Source organism: Hyperoodon ampullatus (genome assembly GCF_949752795.1).
Source record: "Hyperoodon ampullatus genome assembly, chromosome: 2".
NCBI classification, from domain to species: domain Eukaryota; kingdom Metazoa; phylum Chordata; class Mammalia; order Artiodactyla; family Ziphiidae; genus Hyperoodon; species Hyperoodon ampullatus.
Genome location: NC_136915.1, coordinates 68,574,252 through 68,592,276, shown reverse-complemented (window position 1 = coordinate 68,592,276; position 18,025 = coordinate 68,574,252). Strand labels below are relative to the sequence as shown.

Here is an 18,025-nt window from a genome sequence, read left to right as displayed (position 1 = left end):
CCGTGTCTATCTTTATCCCTAGGGCCTGTCTCTTAGTAGATTCTCAATAAATATTTATTGGTAGTAGGACCAATGTTTTGGTTACATTTTTCCCTAGGAAGTTAGAGAAACCACCTATGTCTGAGTGTGTCTGTGAGTGCCTCTGGGACCCTTAGAGGGTTTGCCTCAGGAGATCTCCTTTACAGGGCTCTGGGAGGAATAAAGGATCATTACATCCTATTTTATCTGGAGGATGTGGTTCAAACCTGGGTGGCTGAGATTTTGGTTCTCTCTGGGACCCCATTTTCTGCCATGTTTTTAGAGTGATGTAATGTTAACTAGCATGGAAATTCTGGGTCCTAGTCTCAGTTGTGGAAGTGAGACCCTCAATAAATGTTGACAAAGAACTGCCTCTTATTGAGCACTGGGAACTAGTAAATGATTTACATGTATTATTAACCTGTTTAATCAGCACAGCACCTCTATGAGGTTGCTTACTTACTATTGTGACCTCCATGGTACAGATGAGAAAACTAAGGTTCAGAGGATTTAAATGTTAGCTCTCCATAATGACTGCTATGTGTGGGACTGAGGATACAGAGCCTTGCCCTTCTGAAGCTTATATTCTAATGCCGAAGACCTGCCGTAAACAAGTAAATAAAAAATACTATGTAATTTTATGCAGACATAAATGCTGTGAAGAAAAATAATGCTTGAAAAAAAAATGATGGACGGATCGGGACCAGCTTGCCATTTAGAGGGAATAATCAAAGAACACCTCAACAACAAGGGTAAAATTGAACAGAGACCTAAATGGAGTGAGGGAATTAGGCTTGTGGATAATCTGGAGGAAGAGGCAGGAGGAGAGCAAGGGCAAGGGCCCTGATCCAGTAGAGAGCTTAGCTTGTTCAGGCAACGTTAAGAGGGCCAGTGTAGCTTGAACCAAATGAGTAAGAGGCGAGTGGTAGTTGTTGAGGTGAGAGAGGGCAGAGGGCCAGATCAGGTGAGGCCTTGAATGTAGATCATTGTGAAGGAGTTTGGACTGTGTTCTGATGTCTTCTACATACAGACAAGGTCTTCTTCGAGGGGCAGAGACCTCTAAGGTCCTTTCCTGCTTTAGTGACTTCAGTGATGTCATATCAAGCCATTCAAGTCAGTCAACCTGTTTTAACAGTTCTGTAGAAGACTTGCTTTGCACCTCTAGATACTCTTCTTCCGGGCAAAGCCATTTACCCCTGCTGATCTTTTTCAAGAGGGTGGCCAACTGCAGCCATAAAAGCCATGGCTGGGCTTGTCTGCTGCCCTGCTGTCTATCAAAGCTGTGGTGGGCATGGGCTATTGACCAATATGTGGTGTGTGTTTAAAGAATGTTAATTCCTACAAAGAGTCACTTTGTGTTTTCTGGCACAACTGATAATTTTCATCCTGTAACTCTCTTTTTCTGATTTGCTCAAATACTCCTTGTCCTCCCCTGTAGAGAGTGTTACAACTCGGGGTAGTAATGAAGTATTTGACAACTGTGTGAGTTGTAGGAACATGCCCCTTTTTGTTAATAGAGGCATAATTGTAACCAAAGAAATTTAATTTCTTCTTTAGCAAACACTGACATTTCTGTTTAAGAATGACTGCTAGAGTAAAAGGAAATACCATGTATCATGAATTACACTGGAAGTTCTTTCTGTAATAGCTCAAAACTGGCCTATGGCCAAAATTAAAACCATATGAGCATATCATAAATCTCAACTCTTACTGTGTTTGCTTCTAATTCTGTTTGGAATAAGGCTTCAAATGCTTTCCAGAATGATGTGAGTTACAAATAAATAGAAAAAGAGTTATCCTGTGTTCCATTTACTTTATTTATACATATCCATTTCAAGAAAAAAAAAAGATTTAAAAAATACAATTCTGTCCCAGAAATGGATCCTTATCTGCACAACCATTGAAGAAAAAAAATCATGCAAACGGAAACTATGGTCTTTTCTAGCGACTGAGTGGAAGATGCAGTTATTCCAGTAGAATATATAAGAAACTCTTATTTGGCAACTGATAGCACAAAAGAGAAACCAAACTTCACCGGTTTGATTTGAGGAAACACAATTTTACATACGGATAAAGGGTTTGCAAACCCCTGGAAAAGGCCTGTATGGAACAAATACAGCATTGGGATCTGTTAAACATGGTGTACTGACATGCCCTTTCCACCCACGTCAGTTTTGTTACTATATTTCTTACTTGCTTGGTAACTAAATAGATAATCATTTAAAACCAAAGCCATAAGTTGACATTAGTCCAGTGAATGTGATAACAAACCACCGCATGCTTTTAAATTCTGTGTGGTCATTGGTTTTAACGTATAATTCCCCCAATGCACCACCAGGTATAGAAGAGACTAGGTTATTAGATAATTTATTCAATTTGTTCACTTAGCCAATACGACACTATTCCAAGTAGCCAGTATCATAGAAATGAATAGAGAAATGTTACCGGTGACTAGTCTAGATTTTGCTGTCTTGGAAAAGCTATACAATTTCACATATAAAAAAGCTCATCACATTTTTTCAAATTTAATCAAATTTGTTATGAACAATGGGTGGTCTCGTCAACCCAATCTCTTCAGCTCTGAGCTGGATGAGACTTGAGGAAACAGCGTCCAGAGGAAGAGGCCCAGGCCTGCCCCCCATCTTAAGGGCCTTAATCAGGTAACAAGAGATAAATCTTCAGAAGAGGAAGGAAGATGTGATGGGGCGTTAGGGATGCTAACTCCTCCCTATCTGCGGAGAGTAGAACCGAATGATCAGACTCTAGTAAGTCCTGAAGGCACAACTGACACAGATGGGCACTGCACTGCTGTTCATGTACTAATTTAGCTCAGAGGTGATAGAAAAGTGTGCTGCTGTGAGTGCAGACAGCTGTCTGACTTAGGAAGAAAAGGTTGGATAATACCAAATACACCATGCATGATTTCCAGACACCTCTTGGGTCAAGCTGGGAAGCAAACAGCAATGTCAGGATTTGGGGGCGGGGGGCATACAAAAGGTTTAAATGGAAACATACAGTGTTATGGGATGAACTTTCAATATTTTTCTCTGTCTGCACTCTCCTTAACATACATGCCTTCAGAAAATAGAGTCAATAGCTGTGCAGAGTTGAAGAAAAACTTCCTCTGGCGTCCCCTCTGCATTTATCTATGTTAAAAAGGAAAGAAAGAGAAAGTTAGTCTTAAGAAATGTTTGTAAATAAGGCCACTTTTAGTAATAAAAAAGATTACCTGCTTATAAGTTACTGTGCAAAATTTTAAAACACAGGACTCTAAAATCACAGAGAAAAGAATAGTTGTTTAAAAACTAGGTGCCTAATTAAAAAAACAAGACACGACTACACACCTATTAGAATGGGCAAAATCTAAAACACGTCATCAAATACTGGTGAGGATGTGGAGCAACAGGAACTCTCGTTCTTTGCTGATGGGAATGCAAAAGGGTACAGTCACTTGGGAAAAGAGTTCGGCAGTTTCTTACAAATTAAACATTCTTAGCATATGATCAAGCAGCCTGTGCTCTGGTACTTACCCAAAGGAGTAGAAAACGTACGTCCACACAAAATCCTGCACACATGTTTATAGGAGCTTTATTCATGATTGCCAAAACTTGGAAGCAACCGAGATGTCCTTAGGTGAGTGGATAAATAAACTGTGGTACATCCAAACAATGGGATATTATTTAGTGCTCAAAAGAAATGAGCTCTCAAGCCATGAAAAGACTTGGAGGAAACTTAAATGCATATTACTAAATGTAAGAAGCCAATCTCAAAAGGCTGCATACAATATGACATAATGGAAAAATGGCAAAACTGTGGGGACAGTAAAAAAGATCGAGAGCTGGGGGGAGAGAAATGAGTAGGTGGAATGCAGGATTTTTATGGTAGTGAAACTATTCTGTGTGATACTATAATGGTGGATACATGTCGCTATACATTTGTCAAAACCCATAGAACGTGCAACGCCAAGAGTGAACCCTAATGTAAACTATGGACTTTGAATGGTAATGATGTGTTGATGTAGGTTCATCAGTTATAACGAATGTGCTACTCCTGTGTGGGATATTTTTGTTCTGGGGGTTTTTTTTTTTTGGCCACACCGCGCGGCTTACAGGATCTCTGTTCCCCGACCAGGGATTGAACCCAGGCCCCCTGCAGTGAAAGCTCGGAATCCTAACCGCTAGGCCACCGGGGAACTCCGTGTGGGATGTTGATAGTGGGAGAGGTTGTGTGTGTTTTGGGACACGGGGAATATGAGAACTCTACTTTGTGCTCAAGTTTGCTGTGAACCTACAGCCTGTCTAACAACAACAGCAAGAGCTAGGTGCTTATTGAGGTAGATAAAGTATTGTTAAAAGTCACGGAAAGGCTTTGAGTTAGTTAAAATGAGACTTCTGAGTGTTCTGGAGTGTTTGGAGCAGGGTAGGAACAGGGCAGAGGCTGGGGGATGAGAAGGACGGGTGTGGAAAAGAAAGCAAAAGTTGAGACCTCAACTTGCAGGTGTGCTAAGCGCTAAGGGCAGAGCCCTCTTGGAGATTGTTGATATGCCAGGGCAAGGAGCCAACAACAAAGGAAGTAGGAGGGAGTTGATTTCCCGGGCATGAAGGCACCACCACCCCCTCCTCGCAACATTTCCTAACATTGTGCCAACCACTGAGATTTGTCCCACTGCACATGTAGCATCCATAGAAAGTAGAGGCCTGGTGATCCGAATGAGACTCGTGGAAGGGGCGGGGTTGTGAGCTTGCTAAAATGCAGCTTTTTCATACTTCATCTCCAGAGGTTCTCATTTGGTGAGTTTCGGCTGGGCCTTCTAATCCACGAATTTAAACAAGTTCTACAGATGATTTTGACGTGGGTCATCTAGGACCGCACTTTGAGAAACTCTAGATGATTGCTTCAGTTCCTGTCTACCTTCTTTGTGCAAATGAGTTTTGATTTCACAACCCCTGGGATTCCAGAGGTAGAGTGAATGCTCAAAAGGAAAAAAAAAAAGTACATATTTAGGGACTTCCCTGGTGGTCCAGTGGGTAAGACTCCACGCTCCCAATGCAAGGGGGCCCGGGTTCAATCCCTGGTCAGGGAACTAGATCCCACGTGCCGCAACTAAGAGTTCGCACGCCACAACAAAGATCCCGTGTGCCACAACTAAGACCCAGCACAGCCAAATAAAAAAAAAAAGTACACATTTAAATATCCTAGAAAATAGATAATAACGATGTTTGTAGAAGCATTGTTTGTAGTCTTCCCAAACCGGAAAAATTGCAAATGTCCATCAGCAGTAGATGGATAAATAAATTGTGGCATAGTCATATAATGGAATACTATAGTAATGGAAAAAACAAACTACAGCTACATCCAGCAACATGGATTAATCTCACAAGGTTGAGGGAAAGAAACAAGTTGAAAAAATATGCATTCAGTACGATTCAATTTATATGAAGTTCAAAAACGAGCAAAGCTAAATTATATCGATTAGGGCTCCATACACAGATGATAAAACCACAGTGAACCAGGGACATAATTATCATAAAAGTCAGGATGGTGGTTACTTCCTGAGGAGAAGAAGGGAGATTTGATTGGGAGGGAGAGACATGTGGCAGAACTTCTGTGACTGCTGTTTCTTGACCTGCATGATGATTACACGGTGTTCATTTTATAATTCTTCAAATTTTTCATATAACTTTTATGCATTCCTGTATGTATGCTGTATCTCACAACAAGGAAAAAAATAAAACCTAAAAACATTTTTTCAGCTTCTCCCCCTCTTCCCCATAAACGTATCATACTTGATCCTTACAGGAGGGTTAAAGAGCAACCCGCAGTTGGTTTGTCTCCCTGGCTGGCGGCTCTCCATCTGGGGGGCAGGGACTTTGTGGTTTTCTGTCCCTCATAGCACCTTGCTTGTTGCTTTACCTCTTCTTCCTTTCCCTTTCAACCAACAAACATCTTCTGGCTGCCAACAATATATTACATGCTGGAGCAACCACGGTGAAATGGACATAATGGTCCTGCTCTCAAGGAGCTCACAGCTCAAGGGTAGAGACAACAGGATTTCACACTGTTGTCAGGTAAGCACAGGAGCTCTGGATAAAGGGATACTTTACACAATCTTGGGAGGGCAGGAAGCTTCCTGAGGAAAGTTGTCATCGTCATCATCATTAAAAATAATACACTTTAGGGCTTCCCTGGTGGCGCACTGGTTGAGAGTCTGCCTGCCGATGCAGGGGACACGGGTTCGTGCCCCGGTCCGGAAAGATCCCACATGCCGTGGAGCGGCTGGGCCCGTGAGCCATGGCCGCTGAGCCTGCGCGTCCGGAGCCTGTGCTCCACAACGGGAGAGGCCACAACAGTGAGAGGCCCGCGTACCACAGAAAAAAAAAAAAAAAACTATGGTGAAAAATAATACACTTTACTACTAATGAAGCATAAGTGCTATTTTTTTTCACTTTCACCCTTGCTTTACTTTCTCCCTTCCTTTTCTCCCCTCCCTCCTGCCCTCTCTTAATCCCGTCCATCCCTGCTTTGCTCACTCCCTCACTCCCTACTGGGCTCCCTCCATCTATCACACTCTCCCTTTTCTGCTCCTCTCTCATTCCCTCTCCTCTCACTTGCCCCCCTCTTCCAATCCCTGCTCCATCCTCCCCTCCTCCCTAGCACAAGTGCTTTTAAACAAACAGGTAATTCTAACAATGATCTTAGGCGACAGGTATTGTTATCCCCATTTCACAGACGATGAAACTCAGGTCCTGAAAGATGAATTAAATTTCCCAAGGTCATACAGCTAAGCAAGGGTCAGACACCTGGTTCAAACCCAGGTCTCTGACTCCAAAGTCCTTGTACTTGTTGACTACATCCTTGTATATTACATCCACCAGTTCAAAATAGCTGGATGGTTGAACTTAGTGGGAGTAGCAAGGAGTGAAGCTGGAATAATAAAAAGAGGTTGACTATAAAGAGGCTAATAGACTATTATATAAGAATAATGGGGAGTCGGGTAATGGTTTTTAAGGAATAGGTTGACATAATCAAACAGAAACATTTGTTTCCTCAGAGATTGGCTCTAGATAGGTATCTAGAAAGTATCCTCTAGATATCCAGTGATCCCACTCCTGGGCATATATTTGGAGAAAACTATAATTCGAAAAGATACATGCCCCCCAATGTTCACATCAGCATTATTTACAATAGTCAAGACATGGAAGCAACCTAAGTGTCCATTGACAGATGAATGGATAAAGAAGATGTGGTACATATATACAATGGAATATTACTCAACCATTAAGAAGAGTGAAATAATGCCATTTGCAGCAACATGGATAGACCTACAGATTATCATACTAAGTGAAGTAAGTCAGAAAGAGAAAGACAAATATCATATGATATCGCTTATACGTGGAATCTAAAAAAAATGATGCAAATGAACTTATTTACAAAACAGAAATAGACTCATAGACATAGAAAATAAATTTATGGCTACCAAAGGGGAAAGGCATGGGGGAGGGATAAATTAGGAGTTTGGGATTAAAATATACACACTACCTTATGTAAAGTAGATAACCAGGGACTTCACTGGTGGTCCAGTGGTTAAGAATCCATCTTGCAATGCAGGGAACCCCGGTTCGATCCCTGGTCGGGGAACTAAGATCCCACATGCCGTGGGGCAACTAAGCCCTCATGCTGCAACTACTGAGCCCGGGTGTCACAACTAGAGAGCCTGTGTGCCACAACTAGAGAGAAGCCCACGCACCGCAATGAAGAGCCCGCGTGCTGCAACAAAAGATCCTGTGTGCCGCAACTAAGACCCAAAGCAGCCAATAAATAAACAAATAAATATTTTTAAAAATTAAAAATATAAAATAGATAACCAACAAGGACCTACTGTATAGCACAGGGAACTATACTCAATATCTTGTAATAACCTATAATGGAAAAGAATCTAAAAAATGAATATAAATATATAACAATCACTTTGCTGTACACCTGAAACTAACACAACATCGTAAATCAACTATATTTCAATTAAAAAAAGTACCCTCATTTTCCCATTCCTTCTTCCCTTTCCTCACAGAAACAGGCTATTGTAGGAGCAGAAACACACTCTTGGAGCCCATTTTCTGACCCACTATCTGGACTTTATAGAAAGATATGGATTCTCTCTTGTAAAAGCTGGGCAACTTGGTTTCAGAAACAAGGGCTAATGAGCACAAGCATCTGAAGGGCGACACTTGATACTTTCTGACGTCTGAGACTGGGAGGCAGAAGGCTTTGCAGCGGGATCTTGTCAATCAGGCCAAGGCTGATGTTTGGGGGAAGCTGCAAGCTGGGCTGAAGGAGTGAGTCATGCCCCGGAGCTTTAGCTGGGCCATCTCCCACTTCTATTTCCATCCAAAACCTCCCTCTTCATTTTGCTTTGTGGCTTAAATCCAGGCCTTTATTTATTTAATTAAATAAAAGAAAGCTGCTCATTGCCATCCAGAGTCACGTGCTGTGGTGTGTGCCTCTGTGGAGCCCACAGACATGAGGAGGTTTCAAGACAGAATCAAATAATCAGACTTTTCTAGATGGAAAAAGCAGCCTTTGACTTGGGTGAGTGGGAAATATATGAAGTTAATCTGATACCCTCATTAGGCCCAAGAAGCAGAATTCTGAGAATAAAAATTGAGAGGCAATGAGATAACATCTTTTTTCTTATAGAAGCTCTGTGTGTGTGGTGGGGGAGGTATAGACTGGATTTTTATGGAGCAAAAGAGAGCCCAACTGAACTGAGTGGCATCAAAGCCCTTTGTCTACTCTCCAGATTTCTCCTTCAGTTCTTCAGAGATGACCTGATCATTTCCTGAATCTCATCTAATTCCCACATGGGGAATATTTTAAGAGAACAACAAGTGGCTTTTATATTTTCATATATAACTGTGGAACTCATAGGAAATGGAAAAGAACCAACTTCCTAAGTGCTTTCTAAGCTATAGGAACTATTCTCGGTGCTTACAACTTTAGCAAATTTAAATGAGCTCACAAGGTGCTAGTGTTTAGTCCTTGATGAACAGATAAGAATCCTGTGTAATTAGCATACTAATTGTACAGTGTGAAGATAACTTCCTCAGCAATTGTGCAAACTCGAAAATAAGATGTCCTCCCACATACGGTAAGTTTTCACCCCGTAATCAATGTGATACTATTAATTTACAGCAACCCTCTTTTCCCATGGAGAGTAAAAGTAAGCTTCGTGATCTTTTCCCAAAGGATCTCCAATTCTGAATCAGCAGAGTCAGAATATATGAGGTTTTAATATATTTAATTTAATTGAAAACCAGGTGAGTGGATTTGCTTCTGACTTGAAGAATTTATCACTTTTGGTCTGAGACTTATAAAATCCTGCAGTAAGTGATACCCTGATCAATATACAAAAGATTTTTTTAAATAAAAAACTAAAGGCAAGTGAACAGGAAATATGATTAAATTTCTGAGGTTTCACCTGATTTCTGGAAGGAAAAGTAGAGCAGTCAGAGATAGTATTTCTGCCCAGCCATCAGCAGAACAGATTGCAAATTAGGAAAGTAGTTACACCACCTTGGGAATTGCACGTTTTGTCTACTCCTTAGTTCTATGAATTTATGAACCGTAAAACAGTTGGCTGGGGCATATACCCTGAGAAAACCATAATTCAAAAAGAGTCATGTAGGGCTTCCCTGGTGGCGCAGTGGTTGAGAGTTCGCCTGCCGATGCAGGGGACACAGGTTCGTGCCCCGGTCCGGGAAGATCCCACATGCCGCGGAGCAGCTGGGCCCGTGAGTCATGGCCGCTGAGCCTGCGCGTCCGGAGCCTGTGCTCCGCAACGGGAGAGGCCACAACATTGAGAGGCCCGCGTACCACAAAAAAAAAAAAAAAGTCATGTACCACAATGTTCATTGCAGCTCTATTTACAATAGCCAGGACATGGAAGCAACCTAAGTATCCATAGACAGATGAATGGATAAAGAAGATGTGGCACATATATACAATGGAATATTTCTTAGCCATAAAAAGAAATGAAATTGAGTTATTTGTAGTGGGATGGATGGACATAGAGACTGTCATACAAAGTGAAGTAAGTCAGAAAGAGAAAAACAAATACTGTATGCTAACACATATATATGGAATCTAAAAAAAAAAAAAAGGTTCCGAAGAACCTAGGGGCAGGACAGGAATAAAGACGCAGACATAGAGAATGGACTTGAGGACACGGGGAGGGGGAAGGGTAAGCTGGGACGAAGTGAGAGAGTGGCATGGACATATATACTTTACCAAATATAAAATAGCTAGTGGGAAGCAGCTGCATAGCACAGGGAGATCAGCTCGGTACTTTATGACCACCTAGAAGGGTGGGACAGGGAGGGTGGGAGGGAGACGCAAGAGGGAAGAGCTATGGGAACATATGTATATGTATAGCTGATTCACTTTGTTATAAAGCAGAAACTAACGCACCATTGTGAAGCGATTATACTCTAATAAGGATGTTAAAAAAGAAAAAACAGTTGGCTGGTTCAAACACTGCCCATATGGGGTGTTTTTCCTGAATTTTCCCACACTGTCAAAACATTGCTTGAGTTTCATTGGCGCCATGGGGCTCCTGGGAAAAAACCAAGCTGCTATTGAGTGTTTTATGATGATTGTGTGGGTGTTGGCCACCTTTTTCCTCTTCTAACCCTGTCCTCTGTTCAACCAGACAGAGCCTTACATCACAGGGATCCCTCACAGCCAGAGGAGAGCGTGGTGCCCAGCCACGGCCAAGCCCTTCACATGCAGCACTTGTGCACGTCTCTGGACAATCATTAGATGTGCTTTTCCAAAGTCGGGGTCATGGAAAAGGCTGCCCCTGGGGAGTCGTCCATTTCAGAGATCTGGTCAGGCCACACATTCCTCCTCACTCTCAAGGCCTTAGAAAGAAGGAGGACTACATACACCTTTACTTTAGAGAGCTTTAAGGACAAGCTTTAGCAAAAATACAAGGATGATTCATAATCTGCACATTAATGATGGTTCTATACACAGGACTTCCCAAAGTACCAGCAGTTTGTCCATTTAAAATGTTACCTGCTGCTCCCTTTCCTTCTTTCTCTTCCTCTCAATTCTGTCTGTAGTTTAAATTTGACTAACAGATCTTCTCACAGACATGAAAAAACAAAAAAAACAAAAAACTGTCCTTTCTTAAAGTGACTTTTCTAAAACAGATCTGATCAGCCATGTCCCTGCTTGAAATTAGTGGTTCCCTTCATTACTTGCAGTACTTAGTTCAAACTTTCTAGAAGAGGCTAGAACTATCCAGGATACAGTAAACACTAGCCACAGGTGGCTACTGAACACTTGAAATGTGGCTAGTATAAATGAGGAATTAAGTTTTTGATATTCTATAATTAAAGTGAATCTAACTTTTAAAACTAATATTTGACTCAATTATTGGAACATTAAAAAATATATTTGAACAAGTTGGGTATGTGAAATCTACCTTTTCAACTGGAAATTTTATGACATACAAATACCATTGTAGTATTTCTGATGAAAATTTAGAATCTGAATTGAGATATGCTTAAAAACCAGATTTTGAAGACATAGATTGAAAAAAGAATATAAAACCATCACATTAATGATTTTTTATATTGATTACATGTTAAAATGATAACATTTAGGCTATATTAGGTTAAAAATTAATCTCACTTGTTTCTTTTTACATTTTTTTGGTTAATGCGACTGCTAGGAAATTGTAAATTACCTATTTGGCCCAGATTATATCCCTGTTGGACAATGCTGATCTAGAATATTTATTGTATGAAGGAGGAATGAAGCCTCTACTTTGCTTTTTAGTCAAGTCTTCCCCCCACTTTAATCCATCTGTGCACACTACGTCCTGTGCTAGCACTACTGGTCTCCTTCTCATGTCAGAGCCTTGGTCTGCTCCCTTCCATCTGGCTCGAACTTCTGCTCATCCTTTAGGACCCAGCTCAAATGTCTGCTTCTTTCTGAAGCTGTTACCTACCTTTCCAGACCCAAGCTTTTTTGCTCCCAAAGACCTGGAGCATTCTGTAAATTCTATTACTATTGACACATTTACAACCTTGCTGTGGGTGCAGAGTTTCATCTGTCTCTTTTCCTCTCTGAATACCCAGCACTAACCACCCAGCATTTGGACGTTGGAGATGCCCCATAAATGTCTTCGGACTATATCAAGGACCTTAGATGGAACAGCACCAGTTCTCTGCTGGTAGAATCCGTGGCAGTGACTACCGCAGAGGTTCTGAGTTAGGGTGGACCCCAGTGAAGGGACTGCCCTGAGCTGGGTAAAAGCAAAACCTAAACCCGCCGTATGATGAGAGCAACCACAGAGGAAGACAATCAGGAATGTGTACAGAAGAGAACAAAAGTCTGGCGTTCTCTTCTGCCTGCTGTCCTGGGAGGAGACAAGGCTGCAGTGAGCACAGCTCAGTTCAACAGGACCACAGGGGTGCAAAGAATACTGTACCAAACCAAAAGCTCTTTGCGGGAATCTAGTGAAGCCCTGACAATCAGGAAGGGAGCGGGGTGGAGAGAAGAGTATTTCAAACAGACTCATAAGGAATGGGTTTCTTAAGTCTCTCAGAGACAGATGGAAGATTTATGCCTCATTTGTCAAGCGGGAGGATAGAACCTCAGGGATTCTCTAGATCACTCTCTCCTTCATGTACCTTCCTTTCTCCTGGGCCAGCGGGCAGGAGGGAGAGTTTTCTCCAAATCCAGGTTGCTAGTAGCACTCAACCAGGGCAGGTCCAGATTGAATTAAGGAAAGCTTCAGACTCAGAACTGAGAAGTAAACTCAGCTGAGGTGGGGCATTGATCGAAGAAGCCAGGCATCCAGGGAATCCCAAAGTTTTTCTACATGTTGAAGAACTCTTCTCAGGGCAACAAGGAGAGAAAGGGAAGTGAAAATTAATGGGTTAAAAAAACCCTCTACTTAGGCTCTGAATAGACATTTTTCCAAAAAAGACATACAGTTGGCCAACAGACACATGAAAAGATGCTCAATGTCACTGATCATCAGGGAAAGGTAAATCAAAATCACAGTGAGATATCACCTCACACCTGTCAGAATGGCTATCATCAAAAAGACCACAAATAACAAGTGTTGACGAGGGTGTGGAGAAAAGGGAACCCTTGTGAACTGTTGGTGGGAATGTAAATCACTGCACACACTGTGGAAAACAATATGGATGTTCCTCAAAAAATTAAAAACAGAACTACCGCGTGATCCAACAATTCCACTTCTGGGTATTTACCCGAAGAAAACAAAAACACTAATTTGAAAACATATATGCATCATTATTCACGATAGCCAAGATATGGAAGCAACCTTAACGTCCACCAGTAGATGAATGGATAAAGAAGATGTGGTACATAAACAATGAAATACTACTCAGCCATAAAAAGAATGAACTCTTGCCATCTGTGACAACATAGATGGATCTAGAGGATACTATGCTAAGTGAAATAAGTCAAGACAGAGAAAGACAAATACCGCATGATCTCATTTATATGTGGAATCTAAGAAACAAAACAAACAAACAAAACAAAATAAAAACAGACTCATAGGGGCTTCCCTGGTGGTGCAGTTGTTGGGAGTCTGCCTGCTAATGCAGGGGATGCGGGTTCGAGCCCTGGTCTGGGAGGATCCCACATGCCGCGGAGCAACTAAGCCCGTGAGCCACAACTACTGAGCCTGCGTGTCTGGAGCCTGTGCTCTGCAACAGGAGAGGCCGCGAGTGAGAGGCCTGCGCACCGTGATGAAGAGTGGCCCCCGCTTGCCACACCTAGAGAAAGCCCTCGCACAGAAATGAAGACCCAACACAGCAAAAATAAATAAATTAATTAATAAACTCCTACCCCCAACATCTTCTTTAAAAAACACACACACACACAAAAAAAAACAGACTCATAGACACAGAGAGAAAATGGGTGGTTGTCAGAAGGGAGGGGAAGGGAGGTTCGGGAGGTTGGCCCAAATTGGTGAAGGAGATTAAGAGGTTATAAAATAGATAAGTCCAGTTATAAAATAGATAAGTCATGGAGATGTGATATACAGCCTAAGGAATTAGGTCAACAATACTGTAGTAACTTGGTAAGGGAACAGATGGTTACTAGATTCATTATGGTGATCATTTTGTAATGTATTTGAATTTCAAATCACTATGTTGTACACCTGAAACTAATGTTATATTGTGGCTACTAGAAAATTTAAAATTACACATATGGCTCACATTTAATTTCCATTGAATAGCCCTGGGGTAGAAGGAAGAGAGTTAGGTGTTCTTGAGAAAAACAAGGAACAGTGGTACATAAAAAATACAGCAAACGTTCTTGAGTTAAAAAAAACTGTCATGCCATTGAAAATCACTGAAAAGCAGATCTATATCTGGACTCCAGTTTTAAATTACACGGAAAAACATTAAAATTTTTTCTTTAAAGATACTAGTTGAAAAAAGTTTACTTCCAAATTTGTTTTTGCCTTTCTTCCAGCACACTAAATGCTTCAAAACAATGGGGCAACGTTTACTGACTTGCCATAGAGAAATATTGTGACCTAAATTTTATATACAGTGAAACGGTTATTTGTGTAACAAACCACCATAGTGACATTCTCAGGTATTCGTAGAGAGATTGAACTAAAAATTAGGTCAAGAGTTATTTTAGCCAATTGAAAGAAGAATTTGAGTACAGAGAATTCAAGGTATAAAAGTAATCTGAGTTTTTCCTTGCCTTGTGCTAGACTCCTATCTTAGGAATGCACTTGGCTAAGGGCTATCAAGTGGATTTTGCATCCAAGGGGTAAAATTTGATTCGATGCTGCCTTCTGCTTCCACTCCTTTCATGGAAGTTGCAGCAACTACATTTCTCATTCTTTATCCCTCAGTTCACAGGAAGTCTCCTGCCAGGTTGGATGACTACCCAGAACAATAAATGGGTACAGCTGTATTTTGGGACTTACTAAAAATGGCTAAGCTATTTATGAAGTTGGGACACTGCAGCAGAAGAACTGTTGAACGAATAACTTATTTTCTCCTTTACAATAGCCAAGTTGCCAAGGAACTGGATTTTCTGCATCTGTTGAATGCATGTTTAATGAGTCATTGGCCTCTCTTTTTATGTGTTAAATTGATTAAGACTAATAAATAACCCAGGGATGGATATCATCTGTTACCAGGACCACTTCCTCTATGGCCTGGGGGTATTTCTGGGCTTATGATGCCATGAGCAAAAAGTACATTAAAAAATCAAGAGGGCCTCCCTGGTGGCGCAGTGGTTAAGAATCCACCTGCCAATGCAGGGGACACGGGTTCGAGCCCTGGTTCAGGAAGATCCCACATGCCGCGGAGCAACTAAGCCTGTGCACCAAAACTACTGAGCCTACGCTCTAGAGCCCACGAACCACAACTATGAGCCCGTGTGCCACAACTACTGAAGCCCACACACCTAGAGCCCATGCTCTGCAACAAGAGAAGCCACTGCCATGAGAAGCCCGCACACTGCAACGAAGAGTAGCCCCTGCTCACCACAACTAAGGAAAGCCACGCACAGCTTGCACAGCAACGAAGAAACAAAGCAGCCAAGAATAAATAAATAAAATAAATAAATTTATTTAAAAAAAATGAAGAAGCACAAATGTAAGAAAATATACCAAAATGTTCATTAATGATTATATTTTGGTCGAAGAATTCTGGATAATTTTTACCTCTATGCTCTTAAATTTTCTAGTTTCTTTTTTAAAAGTAGTTGTTACTTTTATCCTTAGCAAAAGGAGAGGTTTTAAATATCAATTTATACATTTCTGTACATGCCACTTGAGGAAGCTATTTCTGGAATTTCTCCCAGTTCACAAGATCTTCTTTTCTGGAAATCCCTTGTTCTCCCCTCAGTTTTTAGGGAAGAGTCCCAGGCAACCATGCAACCATGTTTTTATTAGTCAGGTCTTCATTCAAATGCTACCTCCTTAGAGACTTTCCAAACACCTGTCTAAAGTCCCCATCCCTAACAAGTCACTCTGTTTTGTCTTATTCATAGATCTAATCCTATTAGCAATTATTTTATTTTCTTGTCTACTGCTCTTCTCTTTTCAGTGAGGGACTTTGTCTTGTTTATTGCTGTGTCTCCACACGTGCTATGTACTCAATAAAACAGCCACAACAAGTGAAAAAAGCCCCACGTGACCCCGCCTGCCTGGCCATAGCTGATAGGACCAGGGACTGGAGCAAAACAAGACCAATCAGAATATTTCTCTCTGGAATTTGGAGCTGTTGTGGTAACATGAACATGGGAGCTGCACATTTGCCATATTCTAGCTTCTGGGCCAGAGAAAGAGAAAAATCAAGATGAGAGAGAGAAGGAGGGAAAGACAGGTGTGAAGAGCCTAGGGAAGCCTGGTCCCACGGGCTCCCTGGACCTGCTGCATTTCAGCCTCGGTTCACATAACCTTACAAGTAAGCTCCGTGTTTCAGGTCAGGCCAGCTAGGGTTGGTGCCTCTTACCTACAACCTCATGAATATACCTGTGGTCACCATCATGCTTTAAAAATTTATAGCCAAAATATTTGAAGGAAATAATCCAGAATGTTTGCCTCTGAGTGATAGGACTACCTAGTTTTCTATATTTTCTAAAACAAGTATGTGTTACTTTTATGATTACAAATATATGTTTTTTGTTTTTTGGGTTTTTTCCCTGAGAAGCATGGAGTGAGAGACCTAGGGTATTCCAGGAGATCCCATTCTGTCCATCCATTTTATTCTGCTGAGAGGTTTAGCTGTGAAATGACTCACCAAGTTCCCGAAGCTCATTCACACCACTGTGGCTTGGGTTTTCTTATACCCAGGCCAGTATTCTCTCTACCAGGCAACCTCTGGACAATTACTGTGCTGTTCACTTCAAAATGTTACATTTCAATTATTTCTTCAATAATAAATTCTCTCCCTCAAGGTGAAAAAAGCTTTCTCTTACAGGTCAACTCTAGTGAGTTGTGTGTGACTACCTGTATTGCTGTGTTGAGAAAGTTTCTGAGGCAGCGTCCAGACTGGGTAGGAAGGTAGTACCACAGCTGACTAATGATGTCTGCCCTGAGTGCAAGGAGGAATGGAGTGACATGGAAGAAAGTTCTAATTCTTTCTTAGATGCAGCGCAAAGCTGGCATTGTGAGAGAGGAAAACGGAAGGTCAGGGGATCCATTTGGATCACATATGCTTCTATCCCTTGGTTTATGTTACAAGAAGCTCTAACTTTATTGTATGATGATGGCATAACAAAGACAAAGAATAAGGCAGTGGCTATATAAGCTCTGCTTTGGGAATAAAGACACAGACCTACTAGAGAATGGACTTGAGGATATGGGGAGGGGGAAGGGTAAGCTGTGACACAGTGAGAGAGTGGCATGGACATATATACACTACCAAACGTAAGGTAGACAGCTAATGGGAAGCAGCCGCATAGCACAGGGAGATCAGCTCAGTGCTTTGTGACCGACTGGAGGGGTGGGAAAGGGAGGGTGGGAGGGAGGGAGACACAAGACAGAAGGGATATGGGAACAGATGTATATGTATAACTGATTCACTTTGTTATAAAGCAGAAACTAATACACCATTGTGAAGCAATTATACTCCAATAAAGTTGTAAAAACAAAACAAAACAAAACAAAAAAACTGATAGACCAAGAAAAAAAAAAGTTCTGCTTTGCTTTTTTATTACTTTTGTTTGAAATTTCATTGCACTTCTCCAGCTAGTTGGTGGCCAAAAGGGCTGATTATCATTAGGCAATAAAGGTGTCAGGGGATGGATCGACCGTAAACATAACTGGGCAACACTGAGGTCTGAGGGAAGTGCTTTTGGAGGGTCCTCTGTTTCTGGACTGGACCACTGGGCAGCTCTAATTCCTAAAGAAATCTCACTGAGCTACTGATTCATCTCACTTGCATCTTGAAGTGCATTCACCACCCCCATCTAGTTTAAGAAAACTCCT

The 18,025-nt window shown here is 41.5% G+C and overlaps 1 protein-coding gene across 6 annotated transcripts in view; it reads right to left on the bottom strand.

Annotated features, from left to right (window-relative positions):
- Positions 1-3,095: 3,095 nt before the first annotated feature.
- AK5 (adenylate kinase 5) overlaps positions 3,096-18,025 on the bottom strand; it is a gene marked incomplete at both ends in the record, with an annotated part of 246,350 nt that continues 231,420 nt past the window's right edge. For 4 of the 6 annotated variants that reach the window (XM_079727384.1, XM_079727388.1, XM_079727387.1 and 1 more), the window contains one exon: positions 3,096-3,164. In XM_079727384.1, coding sequence (XP_079583510.1) covers positions 3,096-3,164 — 69 coding nt within the window. The remainder of the gene's footprint in view (positions 3,165-18,025) is intronic. The other 2 variants (XM_079727385.1, XM_079727386.1) reach the window with 2 other exon arrangements.